The sequence below is a fragment of the Oryctolagus cuniculus genome, chromosome 5 (assembly GCF_051225735.1).
Source record: "Oryctolagus cuniculus isolate XC-2025 breed Fujian yellow rabbit chromosome 5, ASM5122573v1, whole genome shotgun sequence".
In the NCBI taxonomy this organism is placed as follows: domain Eukaryota; kingdom Metazoa; phylum Chordata; class Mammalia; order Lagomorpha; family Leporidae; genus Oryctolagus; species Oryctolagus cuniculus.
The window spans coordinates 134173914-134196665 of record NC_142871.1 but is presented as its reverse complement, the minus strand read 5'-3'; the positions used below and the strand labels follow the sequence as shown (position 1 = coordinate 134196665).

The 22752-nt window shown below is 46.8% G+C and overlaps 1 protein-coding gene across 6 annotated transcripts in view; it reads right to left on the bottom strand.

Moving 5' to 3' along the window:
• Positions 1-22752, bottom strand: part of TCP11 (t-complex 11) — a 148624-nt gene that overhangs the window by 5716 nt on the left and 120156 nt on the right. For 3 of the 6 annotated variants that reach the window (XM_089334051.1, XM_089334053.1, XM_051855755.3), the window contains exons 3-5: positions 19555-19651; positions 15195-15293; positions 6694-6814 (exon numbers count right to left, since the gene is read on the bottom strand). In XM_089334051.1, the coding sequence (XP_089190177.1) occupies positions 6694-6814; positions 15195-15293; positions 19555-19651 (317 nt within the window). Of the gene's footprint in view, positions 1-1952; positions 2106-6693; positions 6815-15194; positions 15294-19554; positions 19652-22752 lie in introns of those variants that run through there. The other 3 variants (XM_089334052.1, XM_089334054.1, XM_051855760.3) reach the window with 2 other exon arrangements.

Genomic DNA, 22752 nt, shown 5'->3' with positions numbered 1-22752 from the left:
ATAATATTCAAGGAGTATAATAAAAAGAAATGCAGGGTCCAACAAATACAAAATATACATCATCACATGGTGATGAGATACTGTTAATTTTATAAAGCATTTTGAGATTATTTTACTTCAAAGGGCAAGGATGAAATAGACAAAGGAATTATTATGAGTCGCTTCAAATAGCCTATTAGCCCAAAAATATAATTTTCTGGTGGACAGGGACTCTTATTTGCCACTTTGCCTCTGTAACACACCAACCCCAGCAATGCTAGGGAGTGGGGTTCATGAATATTTGTGTAAGTGAATGGAATGGTGTGTAGTCACGGCAGGACCCCACTGTTCAGCGTTGCGTTAAACAACTCAGCTGCTCTGCACTGTCCATGCTAACTGTAAGCTACGCCAGTTACCAGTCTGGAGCCTCTCAGTACAAACCTGCCCTTACTGCCTCCTCGGAAAGTAGAACCAGGGGCCGGCGCTTTGGCACAGCCGGTAAGGCCGCCACCTGCAGCGCCAGCATCCTACATGGGTGCCAGTTTGAGTCCTGGCTGCTCCACTACCAATCCAGCTCTCTGCTATGGTCTGGGAAAGCAGTAGAAGATGGCCCAAGTGCTTGGGCCCCTGCACCTGGTGGGAGACCTGGAAGAAGCTCCTGGCCCCAGGTGCTGTAGCCATCTGGGGAGTGAATCAGAGGATGGAAGATCTCTGTGTATCTCCCTCTAACTGTGCCTTTCAAATAAACAAATCTTAAAGAGAGAGAGGAAAAAAAAAAAAGAAAAAGAAAGAAATGAAACCAGGCCTTTGGCATATTTTTCCTTTGCTGATTGGCACACTGTTCAGTTTTGTCCGTGGAGGTTGCTAAAGAAACATGGAAGTAAGGAGAGACCTTCCCGGCTTTCGTGTGCTCCTCTCTCCGAGCTCTTGCATCGTGGAAGCTTCTCTTTGCTCATCACACTGTCTTGTTTCTGTCTCTTGACTGGACTCGGACCGATAAAAAATTGGCGCTATGAACGATGTCTGAACTCAGCTGGTCATACTGGATCCAGTGAGCAGGAAGTGGAAGCTTTTGAGATACTCCAGATATGCGAACCAAAGGATGGCAGGTAATCCTCCTGAAAAGTCAGCAGTCTGTCGCCTCGGAGAGGTTTCTGGAGCTAAAGTGCTCTGGAACTTGTCTAGCTGTCCCCTCCACGATGACAACAGACTGCTGTTCCCCAAACCACTCCCCACGGGTTGGCCTTTTAAACGTCTGAGACAACATACACCACACTGGAGTCTGTTACTTCAACACTTATTTAGAATCACTCATCAGGTTACCAGTTTCAAATAGGTACTAGAGCAAGAGTACTTGCTGCAGCAAGTGCAGACCGCGGCCCGGCCACTCTGCCATTCAGGCCATGACCCAACAGAGGCAGGCTGTACCATGGCGAGCAAGGACGCTGCACAGCTCAGAGAATCACAACACAGACTTCAAGGGTTTGGGAGAAAATGTGTGCTCTCTCTGCAGATGAATTGAGAAAGTTCTTTGAGAAATAGCGTCTGGCTTACTACTGGCCCTTCGCAGGAGCTAACACATTACCATTGGACATCAAGTGGCCCAGAGTTCCCATCAGGAAGCTGTGACTCAATCTATCATTAAATGAACCAAGCAACCAAGCACACTGGTATAAGGACAGATACACAGACCAACAGAACAAAACAGAGCCCTGAAATTAAACCTGGATATATGGTCAAATGATCTTCAACAACAGTGCCCAGAACATTCAGTGGAGAACAGTCTTTTCAACAGATGGTAATGGGGAAACTGGGTATCACGCAAAATAATGAAGCTGGAACCTTTATGTTATACCATATTTTAAAAATTAATTCAAAATAGAGCAAAGAGATAAACGTAAGAGATAAAGCTATGATGATCTTAAAAGAACACACAGGAGGGGCCAGTGTTGTGGCACAGCAGGTAAACTCACCGCCTGCAGCGCTGGCATCCCATATGGGCACAGGTTTGTGTCCTGGCTGCTCTACTTCTACCCAGCTCCATGCTAAGACCTCAGGAAAAGAAGCAGAAGATGGTCCAAGTGCTTGGGCCCCTGCCACCCACGGAGGAGAGCCAGAGGAAGCTCCTGGCCCAGCTCTGGCTGTTGTGGCCATCTGGGGAGTAAATTAGCACAGATTGATCTCTCTTTCAAAAGAAATAGAACTTTTTAAAAAACATAGGTATAAATGTCTGCAATCTTGGTTTTGGCAATATATGACACCAAAAGCATAAGAAACCAAAATTAAGCTAAATAAATTGGACTTCATCAAAATTAAAACTAGGGGCCGGTGCTGCGGCATAGTGGGTAAAGCCGCCACCTGCAGTGCTGGAATCCCTTATGGGCGCCAGTTCAAGTCCCAGCTGCTCCACTTCCAATCCAGCTCTCTTCTATGGCCTGGGAAAGCAGTGGAAGATGGCTCAAGTCCTTGGGCCCCTGCACCCGTGTGGGAGACCCGGAAGAAGCTCCTGGCTCCTGGCTTCAGATCAGCACAGCTCTGGCCATTGCAGCCAATTTGGGAGTAAACTAGTGGATGGAAGACCTCTCTTTCTCTGCCTTTCCTTCTCTCTCTGTGTAACTCTGACTTTCAAATAAATAAAAAATAAATATTTAAAAAAGATTAAAACTTTTGTACATCAAACAACATAACTGAGAAAGTTGACTACCTACAGACTGGGAGAAAATACTTGTAAATCATATATCTGACAAGAGCATAGCATACAAAATATATAAAGAACTCTTGTAAGTCAACAACAAGAAGACAAACTACCCAACTTTATAATGGGAAAAAGACTTGAGTAAACATTTCTTCAAAGAATATATACAAATGGTCAATAAGCATATAAATAAATGGCTCAACATCATTAGCCATTAAGGAAATGCAAGTTGAAACCACAATGAAATATCACTTCACACTTATTCTAAGAATGGCTGGCTATTAACCAAAAAAAGTGGAAAATAACAAGTATTAGCAAGGAAGTGGAAAAACTGGAACCCTGGTACACTGCTGGTAGGAATAGAAAATGGTACAATTAGAACAGTTTGGCAGCTCCTCAAGAAGACACAGATTGACCACATGATCCACTCTAGGTACGTGCTTGAACTGGAAACAGGGACTGAAACAGTAAGTGTATGCCAATGTTTATAGCAGCATTATTCACAACCAAAAGGTAGAAACAACACAGGTGTCCAGAAAATGAATGGATAAACAAAACATGACCTTATCCCCATAATGGAAAATTATTCAGCCATAAAGAGAAACCAAATTATGATACTTGCTACAACATGGATGAACTCTGAAAACAGGCTGAGTGACATAAACCCAATACAAAAGGGCAAATACTGTATTATTCCACTTACATGAGTTACATAGAGAAGTCAAATTCATAGAGACCAGCAGTAGAGGTTATCAGCCACCAGGAGGACAGGGGAAAGAGGAATTATTGCTTAATAGGCAGAGTTTCTGTTTGGGAAGATGATAACTTAGAAATGGATAGTGGTGACAGGCACAATACTGTGAATACTTAATGCTACTGAATTGTATACTTGAAAATAATAAATTTTATGTTACATATATTTTACCAGAATAAAAAAAAATCCTCAAAAAAACAAACAAACAAACATAGAACTCAGCCTCCAGTAAGGCCCATTCTGCAGGACCGGCCACTACCTGGTGGCAGGCGATTTCCCTGGACCCCTTATGGACTTTACAGCGGGTAGAGATTCACCCTCATTGAAAAGCAGATTCTGGACATGAATTTGTCTCCCCTGTCTGCAGTGGTTCTGTCCACACCACCCTCTGTACAGTCACACAATGCCTAATCCATTGTCCTGGTCCTGGCGTGCCCCCAGCACCACAGCTGATGAAGGCACTCACTTCACAGCAAAGTACAGCAACGGATCCCACCCACGGGAGTACCAGGTCTAAGCAACACCCCCGAGTATCAGCTGGCCTATCTGGGAAGTGGAATGGCCGCTGAAGACTCAATGACCTCAATGAGCAATAATATCTGCAAGGAAGGGGCTCTGTCTTAAGGATGTATCAAAGACCATCCTATGGTGCTACGCCCCAAGGGTCCAGCAGTCAAGGACTGGAGGCAGAACTGGTTGCTCTAATGCACTGAATGACCCATTTGAAGATCTTCTGTTCCCCATCCTATCAATTGTCAGTGCTGCTGATTTTGGGGAAAACATTGACACTGGTTCCAACGAATTAGAATATGAAACTGCCACTTATTTTGAGCTCCATTAAAAAAAAAGATTTTATTTATTTGAGAGGCAGAGTCATAGAGAGAGGGAGAGAGAGAAACGTCTTCAACTGCTGGTTCACTCCCCAAATGGCTGCAACGGTCAGAGCTGTGCTGATCCGAAGCCAGGAGCTTCCTCTGGGTCTCCCACTTGGGGGCCATCTTCCACTGCTTTCCCAGGCCATAAGTAGAAAAGGAGCAGCCAGAACACAAACCAGCGCCCATATGGGATGCCAGCACTGCAGACAGAGGCTTAGCCTACTACACCACAGTGCCAGCTCCTGAGCTCCTTTTTAAGATTTATTTTCTTTTTGAAAGGCAGAGTACACAGAGAGAGGGGAAGACAGATAAATCTTCCACTTGAAAGATGTACTTGGGCCATCTTCTGCTGCTTTCCCAGGTATATCAGCAGGGAGCTGGATTGGAAGCGAAGCAGCCAGGGATCAAACCAGCAATTATATGGGATGCTAGCAGTGCAGGTGGCAGCCTAACCTGCTGCACTGCAACACCAGCCCTATTTTGGACTCCTTAAACCACTGAAACAGCAAGGTGAAAAAGAAGCTACTGGGATAAGTATTCGGCACAGCAGTTAAGACGCCAGCTGGGATATCACACTCCATATCAGAGTGCCTGGGTTTGAGTCCTGGCTCTGCTTCCAATCCAGTTTCCTGCTGACATATATCCTGGGAAGCAGCAGGTGACAACTTGAGTACTTGGATCCCTGCCAACAGTGTAGGAGACCCAGACTGAGTTCTGGGTACGTCAGCCCAGCTCAGCAAAAACCCTGGATGTTGAAGACAAATAGAGAGTGAACCAGCAGATGGAAGACATCTCCGTCTGTCTCTGTCTCTCTGCCTTTCAAACAGAATGAATATAAATTTTAAAAATGGGGGGTGGGGTGGGGTGGTATTGTGGCATAGTGGATAAAGCCACTACCTGCATCCCAGATGGGCAACAACAATTCATGTCTCATCTACTCCACTTCTGATTCAGCTCCTTGATAATGACCTTGGAAAATGACCCAAGTGCTTGGGCCCCTGCCACCCATGTGGAAGACCCAGATAAAACCTCTGGCTTCAGCCTGGCTCTGGCCTGGCCACTGCAGCCACTTGGGGAGTGAACCAGCAGGTGGAAGATCTTTAGATCTTTCTAATTCTTTCAAATGAATAAATAAATCTTTTTAAAAATTTTTAAATGAGTTACTCTAGTGACTGGAGTAACTGATCCTAAGTACTAAGGAGAAATTAGATTGTTGCTACACAATGGGAACAAGGACTGTGCCTGGAGCCCAGGAGATTCTCTGGGGTGCTTCTGAGTACTACAAAACCCAATAGTAGGGGCTGGTTCTGTGATGTAGTGGATTTAAACCCCTGGCCTGAAGCGCTGGCATCCCACATGGGCACCGGTTCTAATCCTGACTGCTCCTCTTCCAATCCAGCTCTCTGCTAAGCCCTGGAAAAGCAGAAGATGGCGCAAGTCATTGGGTTCCTATACCCATGTGGGAGACTCGAAAGAAGCTCCTGGCTTCTGACTTTGGATTGGTTCAACTCCAGCCATTGCTGCCATTTGGGGAGTGAACCAGCAGATGGAAAACCTCTCTCTCTCTCTTTCTCTCTCTCTCTCTCTCTCTCTCTCTCTCTCTCTCTCTGTCCCTACCTCTCTCTATAGCTCTTTCAAATAAATAAATCTTTTTAAAAATCCAATTATAAAAATTAATAAAAATGAATGAATATTTGGGTCACTCAACCATAGCCAGCTGAGGTTTTGGCTGAGGACAACAGAAAGGCACACTTAACAGTCTGCTAAAATGAGTCTTAGATATGAAATCCAATCATGGGAGTAATATTCCATCACCTTTTCCATACTACATGCTTAGAAGCCTGTGGCAGATCACATTCATCCTCAAGAGACAATAATACAAGGGTATGAATCACTGTGGGACAAGACACGTCTGCCACACACTAGAAGACTCTGTAAAAGACAGCTGCTTTGCTTTCTGGTTCTGGCAGGCTCATCTGCCAGGTTTACTCCTCTCCCACAGCATGAGCGAGTTCTCCAGTGCTCAGCTTCTGCAGTGCAGTGGTCGGCGGCACACACCGGCCAGCAATTCCCCTCGGCATAGCCACGCCCGCTCAGGTGAAGCCCTTGGGTGCTCTGCACTGTCCCAGGACTATGACACACGATCCTTACATTCCAGGATCCATTAGCAATGTCTTATTTCCTACTAGCGAAGCCCTCATTTCTCCAACTCCACATGATACTACTTTTTATACTAAATCTTCCCTGTTCAAATTACTGTGTGGTTTCTCTACTGCTTAGACTCTGGCTGACTCGTCAATCACACACTGATCTTTATTAACCGTGGGCACTCCAGTGAGCTGAGGACGTCTAGGAACTCCAGGCCTACAAATGCAAGAAAGGTTACTCACCTCTTTAATTTCTTTCAGAAGTTCAAGAGCACAACTGAAATCAGGGGGAGAGGCTGACAGCTGTTCTTTAAGATGGTCCCAAAAGGCATTGTGCATTGTCTCCTTGACCTTGCCTTCCACACTGAAAGAGGGTTAAATGAGCAAATTACTCTCTCTCCTCCAAAACTGATATAGGGTCATAATCTCCCAAACCCCAAATAGCATTTTAATGTGGTTAAAAATTATACTGAGAGAGAAAGACCAGAAACTATGTTTGGATGGCAGAAGACTTTAACAAGCCGGGGTTAGATTTGCATTCCAAGGGCTTCAGAAGGGACCCTCATGATTCCAAAGCAACCCTTTCTGTGTAGTAGAAAAAAACCAACATAGAGAAAGATCAGGCTGAGTTTTAACACAGATTGTGCCTCTAGCTTAGGTGCATGACTTAGTTTCCACTTATGTGTGTGAATATATGGTTTTGAATTCAACCTTTCATTTTCTTATGCTCCTAAAATATAGGAAAAGAGTTTCCTTCTTTTATGACTCCAAAATAGCCACAGATACTTCCAAATTAGCTGGTCTAAAATTGAATTCACTGCCAACTCCATCCAACCTATTTCTCTTGTATTCCCACTCAGTGGCACCACCATCTAATCCAGTCATGGGAGACAGAAAGATCAGTGTTGGTTTGTTTTTATTTTAAAGATTTATTTTTTATTTATTTGAAAGGCAGAGTACCAGAGAAAGAGGGAGAGACAGAGTAAGATCTCCCATTTTCTGGTTCACACCCCATATGGCCAAAACAGCCAGGACTGGGCCAGGTGGAAGCCAGAAACCCAGAACTCCAGTATCCCATGTGGTGGCAGGGGCCCAAATACTTGGATCAGCTCTTGCTGCTTTCCTAGGCACATTCGCAGGGAGCCAGCTCAAAAGCAGAGCCCCTAGGACTTGAACCAGCATTTCAATACAGGATGCTGGCACTGCAAACTTAAATTTAACCCACTGCGCACTACAATGTGGGCACTAGCTTTGTTTTGCTCTCCTTGAAAAGTACAAGGGCAAAGGCAATTCAATTCAGAAAGCAGAGTGTGGAGGCAGGCATTTGGCATAGCTATGGAGATGCCCCTTGGGGTACCCTCACCCATACTGGAGTCCTGGCTCATCTCCCAGTCCCAGCTTCCTGTGAACCTGCACCCCAGCAGGCAGCAGGTGATGGCTCTAGGAGTTGGGTCCTGGATTGAGTTTTGGCCTCCTGGCCCAGACCTAACTGTTGCAAGCATTTGGAGAGTGAACCAATAGATGGAAGGTCTTCCTATTTCTCTGTCTCTCCCTCTCTGTCACTCTGCCTCTCTAAATAAATAAATAGAGTTTACTTTTAGAGTATTTTCAACAAATGGTGTTGAACAACTGGATATCCACATGCAAAAATTGAATCAAAACAGAGCTGACATCCTTCACAAAATTTAACTCAGAACAGATCATAAGGACAGGCACTTGATCTAGCAGTTAAGATAACAGTTTAGATGCCTGCATCCCATGTGAGAGCCCCTGAGTTCCATACCCAAATTCAGCTCCTGACTTCAGCTTCTGGCTAATGCACACTGTGGGAGGCAATGGTGATGGCTCAAGTGACTAGATGGCTGCCACCCACATGGAAGACCTGAATAGAGTTCCTGGCTCCCAGCCTCAGCCCCAGTTGGGGGCCACTGTGGACACTGGGAAGTGAAATAGCAGAGGGTAGCTCTATCTCTGTCAAATAAATAATTTTTTTAAAAATTACATAGATCTACAAGTAAAACACAAAACTATGAAACTCCCAGAAGATAACACAGGAGAAAAATCTAGATGTTGTTAGGTAGTAACTTTATAAATACCAAAGGTACACTCTATGAAAGAAAAAACTGGTAAACTGAACTTCCTTAAACTTAAAAACTTTTGCTTTGTAAAAAGATATTGCAGGGCCAGCACTGTTGCATAGATTAAGCCTCTGCCTACAATGCTAGCATCCCATATGGATGCCAGTTCAAGTCCTGGCTGTTCCACTTCTTTTTTTTTTTTTGACGACAGGCAGAGTAGACAGTGAGAGAGAGAGACAGAGAGAAAGGTCTTCCTTTGCCGGTGGTTCACCCTCCAATGGCTGCCACGGCCGGCGCGCTGCGGCTGGCGCACCACGCTGATCCGATGGCAGGAGCCAGGTACTTATCCTGGTCTCCCATGGGGTGCAGGGCCCAAGCACCTGGGCCATCCTCCACTGCACTCCCTGGCCACAGCAGAGGGCTGGCCTGGAAGAGGGGCAACCGGGACAGAATCCGGCGCCCCGACCGGGACTAGAACCTGGTGTGCCGGCGCCGCTAGGCGGAGGATTAGCCTAGTGAGCCGCGGCGCCGGCCCTGGCTGTTCCACTTCTGATCCAGCTTCCTACTAATGTACCTGGGAAAGCAGTAGAAGATGGCCCAAGTCTTTGGGCCCCTGCCACCCATGTGGGAGACCTGGAAGAAGCTCCTGGCTTCAGTCTGCCCAGCTCTGGTTGTTGTGGCCATTTGGGGAGTGAACCAGCAGATGGACAATCTCTCTCTCTTTCCCCCCTTCTCCTTCTCTCTGTGCCTCTGCCTTTCAAATAAATACATAAATCTTTTTAATGGGGGTGCAGTGCTATGACATAGAGGGTTTCCTCTCTCTGTATTTCTGCCTTTCAAGTAAATAAATAAATTTTTTAAAAAAGATAAGACATTGCTGAGAAAATGGTAAGACAAGCTACAGACTACGAAACAGTCTGAAAAACACATATCCAATAAAGAATAGGTGGGATCTTCAAAGATCGAGGGAAATGTGTATTATGAAAACATCAAGCATGAATTTCTTTTCTTTTCTAAAGATTTATTTATTTATTTAAGAGACAGAGTGACACCCAGAGGGAGAGAGACCTTCCATCTACTGGTTCACTCCCCAAATGGCCACAAAAAGCCAAGTCTGGGCCAGGCTGAAGCCAGGAGCTCCATCTTGGTCTCCTACATGATTGGCAACAGCCCAAGTACTTGGGCTATCACCATTGTCTCCCCAGGCACATTAGCAGGAAGCCAATTCGGAAGCAAGGATCAGCCAGGATATTAATCAGCACTCAAAGTGGGGATTCCAGGGGCTGGTGCTGTGGTACAGCAGGTTAAAACCTTGGCCTACAGTGCCGGTACCCCACATGGGCACCGGTTCAAGTCCAAGCTGTTCCACTGCTGATCCAGCTCCCTACTGGTAGGCCTGGGAAAGCAATGGAGGATGGCCCAGTCCTTGGGCCCCTGCATCCATGTGGGAGACCTGGAGGAAGCTTGTGGCTCCTGATCAGCTCAGCTCCAGTGGCTGTGGCCATCTGGGGAGTGAACCAGCGGACAGAAAACCTCTCTGTCTCTCCCTCTCTCTGTAACTCTTTCAAATAAAATAAATATTTTTAAAAAGTGAGATTCCAGCTTCACAAGCAGCAGCTTAGTTTACTGCCCCACAAGGCCAGCCCATGTGTATGGATTTAAAAGTTGTTTTCACTAAAATTAATTTAGTTTTCAATTCCATTTTTCCACGAACATTTTGAAGTATCCTTACATGTATCTAAAATATATGAAATAAAACCTCAAAACTCAGCAGTAACATGAACTCAATTAAAAAATGGGCTAAAGAGCTTAACAGACACCTCACAAAAGAAGACATATAGATGGTGAATAAGCACATGGAAATACGTTCAATATCATGTCTTTATATGCCATTATACACCTATTAGGATGGCCAAAATCAGGATACTGACACAAAATGTTAGCAAGGATTTGGAGCAATAGGAACGCTCATTCAACTGCTGGTGAGAATGCAAAATGATATGGTCTCTTTGAAAGTCAGCTGGCAGCTTCTTAGAAATCTAACATACTCTCTTCACATTATCCAGCAACCTTGCTCCTTGGTATTTACCCAAAGGAGCTGAAGACTTATGTCCACCAGATACCTGTACATTAAGGTTTACAGCAGCTTTACTCATAATTGCCAAAAATTGGAAGCAGCCAAATGTCTTTCAATTGATGAATGCATAAACTAATCAGCAGATCCAAACCAAAAAATATTTATCCAGTGATAAAAAGAAATGAGGATTCAGTCAAAAAAAGAAAAAAGAAATGAACTGTGAAACTACAAAAAACTGTACATGCATACTGCTGTGAGAAAGAAGTCAATCAGAAAAGACCACACGCCATGTGACGCCAACAACAGGAAGAGGCAAACCACTGGAGACAGCAGGAGGGTGAGTGTTCACCAAGGGCCTGAGGGGAATTAAAGGGAGGAATGAAGAGGGCAGTGAAATCACTCCACAGGACACAGTAGTTGACACATGTGTTATACACGCGTGAATAATAACATATTAACACTGGGTCATGAGGCAGGTGTTGGCCTGGCAGCTGAGATGCCCACAATCTGTACTGGAGCGGCTGAGTTTGATACCTGCCTCCAGCTCCTGACCCCAGCTTCCTGCTAACACAGACCTGAGAAGCAGTGGAGATGGCTCAAGAAGTTGGGTGCCTGTCACCTATATGGGAGGCTTGGATTGAGTTGCTTGCTTCTAGTTTCAGCCCAGTCCAATCCTTGGGGTGTGGGCATCTGGGGAGTGAACCAGTGGGTAACAGTTTTCTCCACCTCTCAATAATAATAACAGAGGCCGGCGCTGTGGCTCACCAGGCTAATCCTCCGCCTTGCGGCGCCGGCACACCAGGTTCTAGTCCCGGTCGGGGCGCCAGATTCTGTCCCGGTTGCCCCTCTTCCAGGCCAGCTCTCTGCTGTGGCCCGGGAGTGCAGTGGAGGATGGCCCAGGTGCTTGGGCCCTGCACCCGCATGGGAGACCAGAAGAAGTACCTGGCTCCTGCCATCGGATCAGCGCGATGCGCCAGCTGCAGCGGCCATTGGAGAGTGAACCAACAGCAAAGGAAGACCTTTCTCTCTGTCTCTCTCTCTCACTGTCCACTCTGCCTGTCATAAATAAAAATAAAAAAAGAATAATAATAACAGAAAAAAAGTCTTATTTTAAAAATATACTGGATCATTTTAATAAATGTACCACATTCATACAAGAACAACAGTGGAAATGGGGTAGACGTTGAGGCACAGCAGGTTATGCTGGGACACCACATCCTATTTTGGAGTCCCAGCAACTCTGCTTCCAATCCAACTTCTTGCTAATGCAACCTGGAAGGCAGCAAATGATGGCCCCTGCTTGGGGCCCTGCTACCCAGGTGGGAGACCTGGATGGAGGTCCAGCTCCTGGCTTAGACATGGCACAAGGCTGGCTGTTGAGGGCACTTGGGGAATGAACCAGCAGTTGGAAGATAACTCTCTCTCTCTCTCTCTCTCTCTCTCTTTCTCTCTCTGTGTGTGTTGCTCCTCCTTTCAAGTACACAAAAATAAACAAACAGGAGCTGGCATTGTGGTACAGTGGGTTAAGCCGCCAACAGCGACACTGGCATCCCACATGAGTGCCAGCTCAAGTCCCAGCTGCTCTGCTTCTGATCCAGCTCCCTGCTAATGTGCCTGGGAAAGCAGCAAAACAGGGCCTGAGTATCTGGGCGCTTACCACACATGTGGGAGACCCGGATGGAGTTTCCGGCTCCTGGCTTCAGCCTGGCCCAGCCCCAGCCACTGGGGCCATTTCAGTAGTGAACCAACTGTTGGAAGATTGCTATTGCTCTAACTCTGCCTTTCAAATAAATAAATAATTCTTTAAAAAGTAAAATAAATTAAAATATAAAGATATAATAGGGGAAAGTATATGAGGCAGTAGGTGAGTATCCAGGAACTCTGTACTCCTATAATTTTTCCATAAATCTAAAGCTACTGAAAAGAAATAAAATCTAATAATATTTTTAAAGATTTATTTACTTACTTGAAAGGCAGAGATGGAAAGAGAGACAGAGAGAGAGATCTTCCATCCACTGGTTTACTCCCCAAATGGTCACTATAGCTGGGGCTGTGCCAGGAGCTTCTTCCAGGTCTCCCACACGGGTGCAGGAGCTCAAGCACTTGGGCCATCCTCTACTGCCTTCCCAGGCCATTAGCAAGGAGCTGGATTGGAAGTGGAGCAGCCGGACTCAAACTGGCAGTGCCTATATGGGATCCTGGCACTGCAGGCGGAGCCTTAACCTGCTACGCTGCAGTGCCAGCTCCAGCCTAATAATTTTAAAAAGTGAAATTACAGGACTTAGTTTCCTGTGTTTATTTAAATGATGTTTTTGACCTACTTGGTTAGACTAAGAAGAAGAAAAAGAACATTTGAAAATTATGAGGCTATATCTAGTCACTGTCAAATAGCTATTGGTTCTCCTGAACTAAACATCCCTCTGAAAAAATTACATTAATAATGCACGCTCCTTTTAAAAGAAATATGTGCATAGATGTGTGCCACACAAATAAAACAGAAAGCCGAAGTTCTGTCTGGACACACTTGTCAGGAAACTGGCTCAGTGTTATGTATGGCGTGATCTACACCCTGATTGACATCCCAGCTCTAGCCCCGCTGCCATTGCTGGAAGCCAGCTGGCCACATGGTCCAACCTCCAGTGTCAAGCTCCACCCCCATCCTAATGGGATTCGCTGCTCCTGCTTCCCTGCCTGCCCTCGGGCAAAGTTTTTTTATTTTTATTATTTATTTATTTATGGCAGGCAGAGAGGACAGTGAGAGAGACAGAGAGAAAGGTCTTCCTTTTCTGCTGGTTCACCCCCCAAATGGCTGCTATGGCCGGCGTGCTGTGCCAATCTGAAGCCAGGAGCCAGGTGCTTCTCCTGGTCTCCCATGCGGGTGCAGGGCCCAAGCACTTGGGCCATCCTCCACTGCACTCCCGGGAGTAACTAGAATCCGGTGTGCCAGCGCCACAGGCGGAGGATTAGCCTATTGAGCCGCCTCGGTGCCGGCCTCGGGCAAAGTTTTAAAAGGGCCTGTCAGTCCTCTACAATCGCCTACCGCCCCTCCCATGAAGAGAGTATTACGTTCTAGTCATTGTCCTGTTTTGCATAATTCCTGTGTGCTTCCACATTAACACGTGCCTATGCCCTTTCTCCTGTTGATTGGCCTATTGTCAGTGGATTTCAGCAGACTCAACTATCGCACCTTCAGGGGAAAGTTCTGACCTTCCTACAGTTGCGGCAGAGTTAGCAGGGAAAAAAATCACTCTGCTCATTTTGGAGTCCGCATCTGGAATCCCGAGACAAGTGACAAGAAAGTCAGCACACAAAGGTAAGAATTTCTCCCACAGCCAGCTCTCCCAGACCTCTGTTTGAAGTGCCTGTTGAGTGGGTGTGGCCCTTCTCCCTTTTCAAATTTGCAAAAGAAAATGCATGTGTAACTAGTTCTTCTTTTGGGAATAAACAAATTGGCTAAAGAAAACTTTCTAGAGACCTTTCATCTTAAACAACTGTCTTATTGGTACCTACGGAAATGCCAAGGGAGACACAGGTGTTTGGCGCTGATTAGAACACCTATGTCCCTGGGGCCAGCGCTGTGGCATAGCAGGTAAAGCCGCTGCTTGTAGTGCCAGCATCCCATAAGCGCTCTGGTTCGAGACCCGGCTGCTCCACTTCCAATCCAGCTCTCTGCTATGGCCTGGGAAAGCAGTACAAGATGGCCCAAGTCCTTAGGCCCCTGCAACCTTGTGGGAGACCCAGAAGAAGCTCCTGGCTTCAGATCAGTGCAGCTCCGGCCGTTGCAGCCAATTAGGGAGTGAACCAGCGGATGGAAGACTCTACCTCTACCTCTTACCTCTTACCTCTTACCTCTACCTCTACCTCTCCTTCTCTCTGTGTGTAACTCTGACTTTCAAATAAATAAATCTTAAAAAAAAAAAAAAAAAAGAACACTTATGTCCCACAACAGAATGCCTGAGTCTGTTATTAGCTTTTGGCTCCTGATTCTAGTTTCCTGCTAATGTGGATCCGAGGAAAGCAGAAGCGATGGCTGAAGTAAGTGGGACCCCGCCACCACGTGGGAGACCTTGATTGAGTTGCTGGCTCCCAGCTTTGAGCCCCACACACATCCTGCCCCAGCCTGTGGTGAACAGGAGGTGTTTGAGGGTGTTTGGGGAGTAAGCACATGGGAGCCCTAATGTGTCTAAATCTATCTCGTGAATAAATAAAGAATTCAAAAAGAAAAGTAAAAGATACACAGAAAGCAGATTTAGAATAAAGTTAAAATCCTTTAAACTAGATCTTGTTGGTCTCTGATTGAAACCCGCCCTCATATGCGTCCAACTTCAGTTGCTCAGTAAATTCCCTTCCTCAGGAGAGTAAAACGCGTCTAAGTTACCTGCTGTGATCTGTCTGGCCCTTGGCTTTGGGGGCACACACTTGCTAGCGATTTCCCCTCCCGGGAACAGCTTTGTTTCTCCATTTCCGGAAGGCACACTAGTTACTGGGCCTACGTGTGAAGGTAGCCAACCAGAAGGCTGGGAACCCCAAGAACACGGCCAGAGAGAAGCGTGCGCTGCATCCCGCTCGCAGCTGAGCATTAGGCGTACCGAATGTTGCGTTGTCTAAACTCTTCTTTCTTTTTGCCTGACTTTGAGAATGATCTGAGTCTTGAAAGAGCTGTATCTTTTGCTTCCTCTTTTGAAGACCTTGGTTAAAACCATAAAAGATTTTATTAGTTTTGGTCTTGAGTAAAAATTAATTTGAATTATTTTTGTGCCTTGAGTCATTTGTAGGTAGACTTTTGGTTCTGAATTTAGTTTATATTCAGAGAATGGTAAGATTTTTTTTTTGCCTTCTGTCCTAAGCTAAAATGGAACTATATAATCAGAAAGAGATCAGTTAATTGAGAGATTTCAAACAGCTCTAAATTTGGAAAAGAGAATTTTTTTTACTTCTATCTATATCAATCTATATTATTTGATATGAAAGGGAAAATTAAGGGCTGGCACTGTGAGGCAGTGAGTCAAGTTACCACCTTCAGTGCTGACATCCCATATGGACACTGGTTCGAGTCCCAGCTGCTCCACTTCCAATCCAGGTCCCTGATAATGCACCTGGGAAAGCAGTGGAAGATGGCCCAAGTCCTTGGGCCCCTGCACCCATGTGGGAGATACGGATGAAGCTCCTGGCTCCTGGCTTTGGTTTGGCCCAGTCCTGGCTGTTGCAGCCATTTGGGGAGTGAACCAGCAGATGGAAGATGAAGATCTTTCTCTCTCTCTCTCTCTCTCTCTGCCTCTCCCTTTTTTAATTCTGCCTTTCAAATAAACAAATTTGAAAAAGGAAAAAGAGCAAATTAAAGATAATATAGTTTGGGCCGGCGCCGTGGCTCACTAGGCTAATCCTCCGCCTGTGGCGCCGGCACACCGGGTTCTAGTCCTGGTCAGGGCACTGGATTCTGTCCCGGTTGCCCCTCTTCCAGGCCAGCTCTCTGCTGTGGCCCGGGAGTGCAGTGGAGGATGGCCCAGGTGCTTGGGCCCTGCACCCCATGGGAGACCAGGAGAAGCATCTGGCTCCTGGCTTCAGATCAGCGCGGTGCGCCGGCCGCAGCGGCCATTGGAAGGTGAACCAATGGCAAAGGAAGACCTTTCTCTCTGTCTCTCTCTGTCTCTCTCTGTCCACTCTGTCTGTCAAAAAAAAAGATAATACAGTTTGATAGACACACCTGTCCCCTTTTCATTCAGACTGTGATCCAATATTTTAAAGATCTAAAACCAGGAACCCTTTCCGTGCAATTTGAACCTTTTGTTTTTTTCTTCCCAAAGACTCATTTACTTATCTAAAAGGCAGAGTTACAGAGAGGCAGAGGCAGAGAGGGCGTCTTCCATCTGCTGGTTCACTCCCCAGATGGCTGCAATGCCCAGGGCTGGGCTGATCCGAAGCCAGGAGCCAGGAGCTTCCCTGAAGTCTACCATGTGGCTGCAGGGGCCCAAGCAATTGGGCCATCTTCCACTGTTTTCCCAGGTACATTAGCAGAGAGCTGGATGGGAAAAGGAACAGCTGGGACTTGAACTGGCGCCCATATGGGATGCCGGCACCACAGGCAGCAACTTCACCCACTATGGCACAGCGGCAGCCCCTGCGATTTGAATCTTTACAAAAACATGGTTCTAGAAGTAACCCAAAGTCCACTCACTGTCCTCATCACCCACAGAAACTGCTCCATACGCTTCACACATTTACAGATGCTGTAAAAATAAGGACATTAGAAACGCAAGCGCCCTGTACTTAAAATGAAAAAAAAAAAAAAAGAATCTCATTAAAGAATTCTATGGTCAAAAGCCAGCTTAATTAAAAGCTGATATTCAGGCTGAAATTTTTTAGGTATTTTGTCCTTTCTATGGGAACCTCTTTCTATGATAGGAACTTCTCAGCTGACTGAGGGCTTTTTCTTTTTAAGATTATTTATTGAAAGTCGAGAATTACAGAGCTAGAGACACAGAGTGAGATCTTCCATCTGCTGGTTCACTCCCCAAATGGCCACCAACAGGTAGGGCTGGGCAGGTTGAAGCCAGGAGCTTCTTGTGGGTCTCCCACATGGGTGCAGGGGCCCAAGCACTTGGGCCACCCCACACTGCTTTCCCAGGCCATCAGCAGAGAGCTGCGTCAGAAGTGGAGCAGCGGGGACTCACCCCAGTGCCCATATGGGACGCGGGCGCTGCAGGCAGCGGTTAACCTGCCACCCCACAGCACCGGCCCCTGGAACCCTCTTTTCTTGAGCTGTTCCTTCTCTGGAAAATGTAAAAATCTCCTTAAACGGGCTCTTCTGAGACCTGATCCGTTCACCTGCTTCTGCTCCTGCCACCGCCTCCTCCTGCCACCGCCCATCTCCCATCCAGTTCCCTTTCACCTCTGACAGGACTCCTTGAAAGCCGCTATCTCCCCATGTGGCGGGCAGGGGACGAAAGTTATTCAAAGGAAACAACAGGGCTCTGGCTGCCACCAGGAGGAGGCTTCTGGAGGCCCTGAGAGCCCTCCGGGAACACAGGAAGGAGCCGCGAGTCCCCTTCCTGGGGTCTTCTCTCTCCCCCACCCCGCCCTGAACCCCACGGCTCCAGAGCGGGCTCCCCTCTGGCCTGGAGCTCCGCTCTCCTGCATTCAGCCCTGAGCTTTCTGTCTGTGAGCAGGGGCAGCTGGCCCTTGGGGTGGGAAGAGCTGCCATTTTAAAGGACCGGGGTTGCAGCGAGTGGTTATTCCCGCAGAGAGCAAACTCCAGCTGTCTATCGCTTCATTTCCTTGTGTGCTGGGGGGAGAAAAGCCTCAGACATCTGACTGGGTCAGACAGAAACTGGCAGTAAACGGCAAAATACTGCAAGAAAAATCACTGGCTGAGACCTCAGAGCCAAAGCCACAACTCGATGGGGGAAATGGTCTGAACACTTAAGAGGCTGTTGCAGCACTCACCACCAAAATACAAGCGGTGCTCCTGCGGCAGGGTGCACCGCCCCCTGACGGGCAGCCTCTGGACGGTGTCCTCGCGTGCAGATGCTCCGTAAAGCACCTGTAAAGCACCGTGCACACCCTCTCGGGCTTTCGCCTTGGTTGTGGGAAGACTCAAGATTTAAAGGAAGGCCAATGTAAGGGTTAGTAAATTTACTCCATCTCTCCTTCTCTCTAACTCTTTCAAATAAATAAATACTTTTAAAGGGGTGGGGGTGGGGAACCAGCATTGTAGCACAGATTAAGCCACTGTCTACAACGCCTGCATCCCATGCGAGCACCCTTTCAAATCCTGGCTGCTCCATTTCTAATCCAGCTCCCTGCTAATGCACCAGGGAAAGCAATGGAAGACGGCCTGAATATTTGGGCCCCTGTACCCACAAGGGAGACCCAGATGAAGTTCTTGGCTTCTGGCTTTGCCTGGCCCAATTCTGACCATTGTGGGCATTTGGGGAGTGAACCAGCGGATGAACATTTCTCTTCCTCTGTTTTTCTTTCTCTCTCTTTCTCTCTCTCTCCCCCTCCCCTATTAGTCTGCCTCTCAAATAAATAAATCTTAAAAAAAAAAAGAAGAAGAAATTTAACCTAACCTGGAGGGCAAAATGATACTTTCACTTTCTCAAGGCAAGAACTGTATACAGAGCTTAAATTAATTTTTCTTAATTTCTTAAATTAATTTTTCTACCTTAGATTTGGTTTTCAACTCTATTAGTATGTTCTGATACTCTAGAAATAAATAAAAATACTTCCATTAGAATGGGCATTTAGGGGCCGGCACTGTGGCGCAGTGGGTTAAAGCCCTGGCCTGAAGCCCAGCATCCCATATGGGCGCCAGTTCTAGTCCCAGCTGCTCCTCTTCCGATCCAGCTCTCTGCTATGGCCTGGGAAAGCAGCAGAAGATGGCCCAAGTCCTTGGGCCCCTGCACTTGTGAGGGGGTCCCGGAGGAAGCCCCTGGCTCTTGGCTTCAGATCAGCGCAGCTCCGGCCGTTGCCGCCAATTTGGGAGTGAACCAGCAGATGGAAGACCTCTCTCTCTTTGTCTCTACCTCTCTCTGTAACTCTGTCTTTCAAATAAACAATAAATCTTAAAAAAAAAAAAAAAGAACAGGCATTTATTAACCTAGCAATTAAGACGCCCACCTCCCACACTGGACTTCCTGATTTCCATTCCTGGCTCTGGCTCCTGACTCCAGCTACCTGCTAATGCAGACCCTGGGAGGCAGCAATGATGGTTCCCGCCACCCACACGAGAGATGTGGATTCAGTTCCGGGCTCCTGGCTTTGGCACTGGGGGTGGGGAGGGGCCACTGCAAGCACCTGGGAAGTGAAGCAGTAGATGGAGTCTTTGTCTCTGTGTTCTCTCTCTCAAACAAAGGGGGAAAAATTAATGTTTCAAGTCTGGTCAGAAGCCACTGATGCTAAGTAGCTATTCCAGGAGGCGCGACATGGCGAGAGCGGAAGGGCCCATACCTGCTCGGAGGTACAGTCTTCTCGTCCATGTGGAGATCCGGACGCATCTCAGTTTCGTTGCTCAGCGTGGAAGCTTCATTGACGGGCTCTGTCAGACCTGCAACACAAAGAAGCCACGTGAAGAACAGTGGCCCCGTACAAGCCGGAATCTGTTTCATCCAGACTCACCCACCTTCAGACTCCACACGTGGACGCGTAAAGCCCACCTCACAGATTCCCTCAACCACTGCCGAGGGAGCTCCGTGCCTCACGACACAGAGCTCCCGCCACGGAGGGAAGGGACGACAAAGAAGTTAATTTATAAAAAACAGAAAATGAAGCTCGTTTAAAAACTTTCCTCATAAAAGCAAAATCACAATTAAAACAGTAAAGAAACAATAATTTGTGATTTGTGAAAATAAACATTATCTAAGAGTCGTCTACTTTTCAGGGTTGGCATTGTGGCACAGTGACGTAAGCCGCCGCCTACAATGCCAGCGTCCTATGTCAGAGTGCCGGACTGAGTCCCAGCTGCTCTGCCTCTGATCCAGCTCCCTGCTAATGTGCCTGTGAAAGCAGCAGATGGCCCGAATTCTTGGGCTCCTGCCACCCACATGGAGTTCCTGGCTTCTGGCTTTGGCCTGGCCCAGCCCCAACTGGTTTGGTCACTGGGAGAGTGAAGCAGCAGATGGAAGATCTTTCTCTCTTCCTCTCTGCTCCTTTACCTGTAAATAAATAAAAATAGGTCTTAAAAAAAAAAGGTCTACTTTTCTGTGCAGACATTTTGACCTGGTGATTAAGTTGCTGATAGAAATGGCCACATCCCTGATCAGAGTGCCTGGGTTCACTACCCGCCTCCAGCTGCCTGCTGGTGCAGACCCTGGGAGGTCCCTGACACCCACACCAGAGACTTGGATTGAGTTCCTGGCTCCTGGCCTCAGCCTCAGCCCAGCTCCAGCCGTCGCTGGCGCTTGGGGAGTGAATGAGCAGATTCGAGCACTCTGCTCTCTCTCAAAAAGTCCTCTTGGCTTTGCTGCCTCTGATGCTACACACAGGAAAGCTAACTTCTCCTTATAGATAATACTCAGATGTGACTGAGTAGTGCTAACATCCCTTGGCTTTCTAAAGCAGCTTCAGATTTTTTAGAACTTCTCAGATTAATACTATTAGTTTCCAAAAAGACTTTAAGCAGCTGACCACAACTTGCCAACATCTAATTTTGCTAAGTATGAACAAATAAAAATCCACTCTATCAACATCAAAATTATCATCTCATAAAAGTAACTTACAAAAAAGTAGAAATGAAATACTGTTAAAGAGCAGGCCTTTAAACAGGATCAATTTAGCTTCAGAAAATCTCATTACAGTATCTTTATAATTTTGCCAAATATTACTAGGAATTTTGTCATAGATCTGTATCAGCATCTGGCGACCACTCTTCTAAACTAAGTACAAGGGCCAGCACTGTGGTGCAGTGAGTTAATACCCTGGCCTGAAACACCAGCATCCCATATGGGCGCCGGTTCTAGTCTCAGCTGCTCCTCTTTTGATCCAGCTCTCTGCTATGGCCTGGGAAAACAACAGAAGATGGTCCAAGTCCTTGGGCCCCTGCACCTGCGTGGGAGACCTGGAAGAAGCTTCTGGTTCTTGGTTTCGGATCAGCGCAGCTCTGGCTGTTGCGGCCATCTGGGGAGTGAACCAGCAGATAGAAGACCTCTCTCTCTGTCTCTACCTCTCTCTCTAACTCTGTCTTTCAAATAAATAAAATAAATCTTAAAAAAAAAAATAAACTAAGTACTGACCTACAAAGATAGCATTCTCACATAATACATACGTGAGACTCACAAAGACTATCTGGTCTATAAACAAAGTTACAGACAGTGACTATTTTCCCATTCTCAATGGGAACTTCACAATTAAACATAATTTGTTTTCAGAAAATGGAGACGACAGATGAACTAAGATTGGCCATGAGTTGATCACTGTTGGAGCTGACTGATCTGAGAAGCAGGGGGGGGGTCCACATGTTGGGTGTCTACTTTTGTAAAAGTTTTCTGCAGTAAAAAGATGAAGGGGCTGGCACTGTGGTGCTATGGGTTAGGCTGATGCTTGTGATGCAGGTATCAGTTTGAATCCTGGCTGCTCTGCTTCTGATGCAGCTACCTGCTAATGCACCTGGAAAAGCCTAAGACGGCCTAAGTCTTTAGGCCTCTACCACCCATGTGGGCACCGGGGAGGAGTTCCAGGCTCCCGACTTCAGCCTGGCTCAGCCTGGAATGTTGCAGCCATTTGGGGGATTGAACCAACACATCGAGGATCTCTGTCTCTTCCTTTCAAATGAATAACTCTCTTTTTAAAAAAAGGAATTTAAAAAAGGGCTTGCACTATGGCTTAGTAGGTTAAGCCTCTGCCTGTGATGCTGACATCTCATATGGGTGCTGATTAAAGTCCTGGCTGCTCCACTTCTGATCCAGCTCTCTGCTGTGGCCTGGGAAAGCAGTGGAAGATGGCCCAAGTGCTTGGGCCCCTGCCACCCATGTGGGAGACCCAGAAGAAGCTCCTGGCTTCAGATCAGCCCAGCTCTGGCAGTTGCAGTCATTTGGGAAGTGAACCAGCAAATAGAAGATCTCTGCCTCTCAAATGAATAAATATTTTTTAAAAATTTAGAGGCCGGCGCCGTGGCTCAATAGGCTAATCCTCCGCCTTGCGGCGCCGGCACACCGGGTTCTAGTCCCGGTCGGGGCGCCAGATTCTGTCCCGGTTGCCCCTCTTCCAGGCCAGCTCTCTGCTATGGCCAGGGAGTGCAGTGGAGGATGGCCCAGGTGCTTGGGCCCTGCACCCCATGGGAGACCAGGAAAAGCACCTGGATCCTGGCTCCTGCCATCGGATCAGCACGGTGCGCCAGCTGCAGCGGCGGCCATTGGAGGGTGAACCAACGGCAAAGGAAGACCTTTCTCTCTCTGTCTCTCTCTCTCACTGTCCACTCTGCCTGTCAAAAAAAAAAAAAAAAAAAAAAAAAAATTTAGAAATAAAGCTGTGACTCAAACATTAAGAAAAATTTAAAAAGTCTTTCGTACCAAAATAAACTTATCTTTTAATTCCATTTTCCATAAACTTTTCAAAATAATCACATGCACACACAAGCATATAAATGAGTATATACTTTTTACATATGGGGAGAAAAAAGCAGTGTGACAGAATATTAACAATATGGGCGTC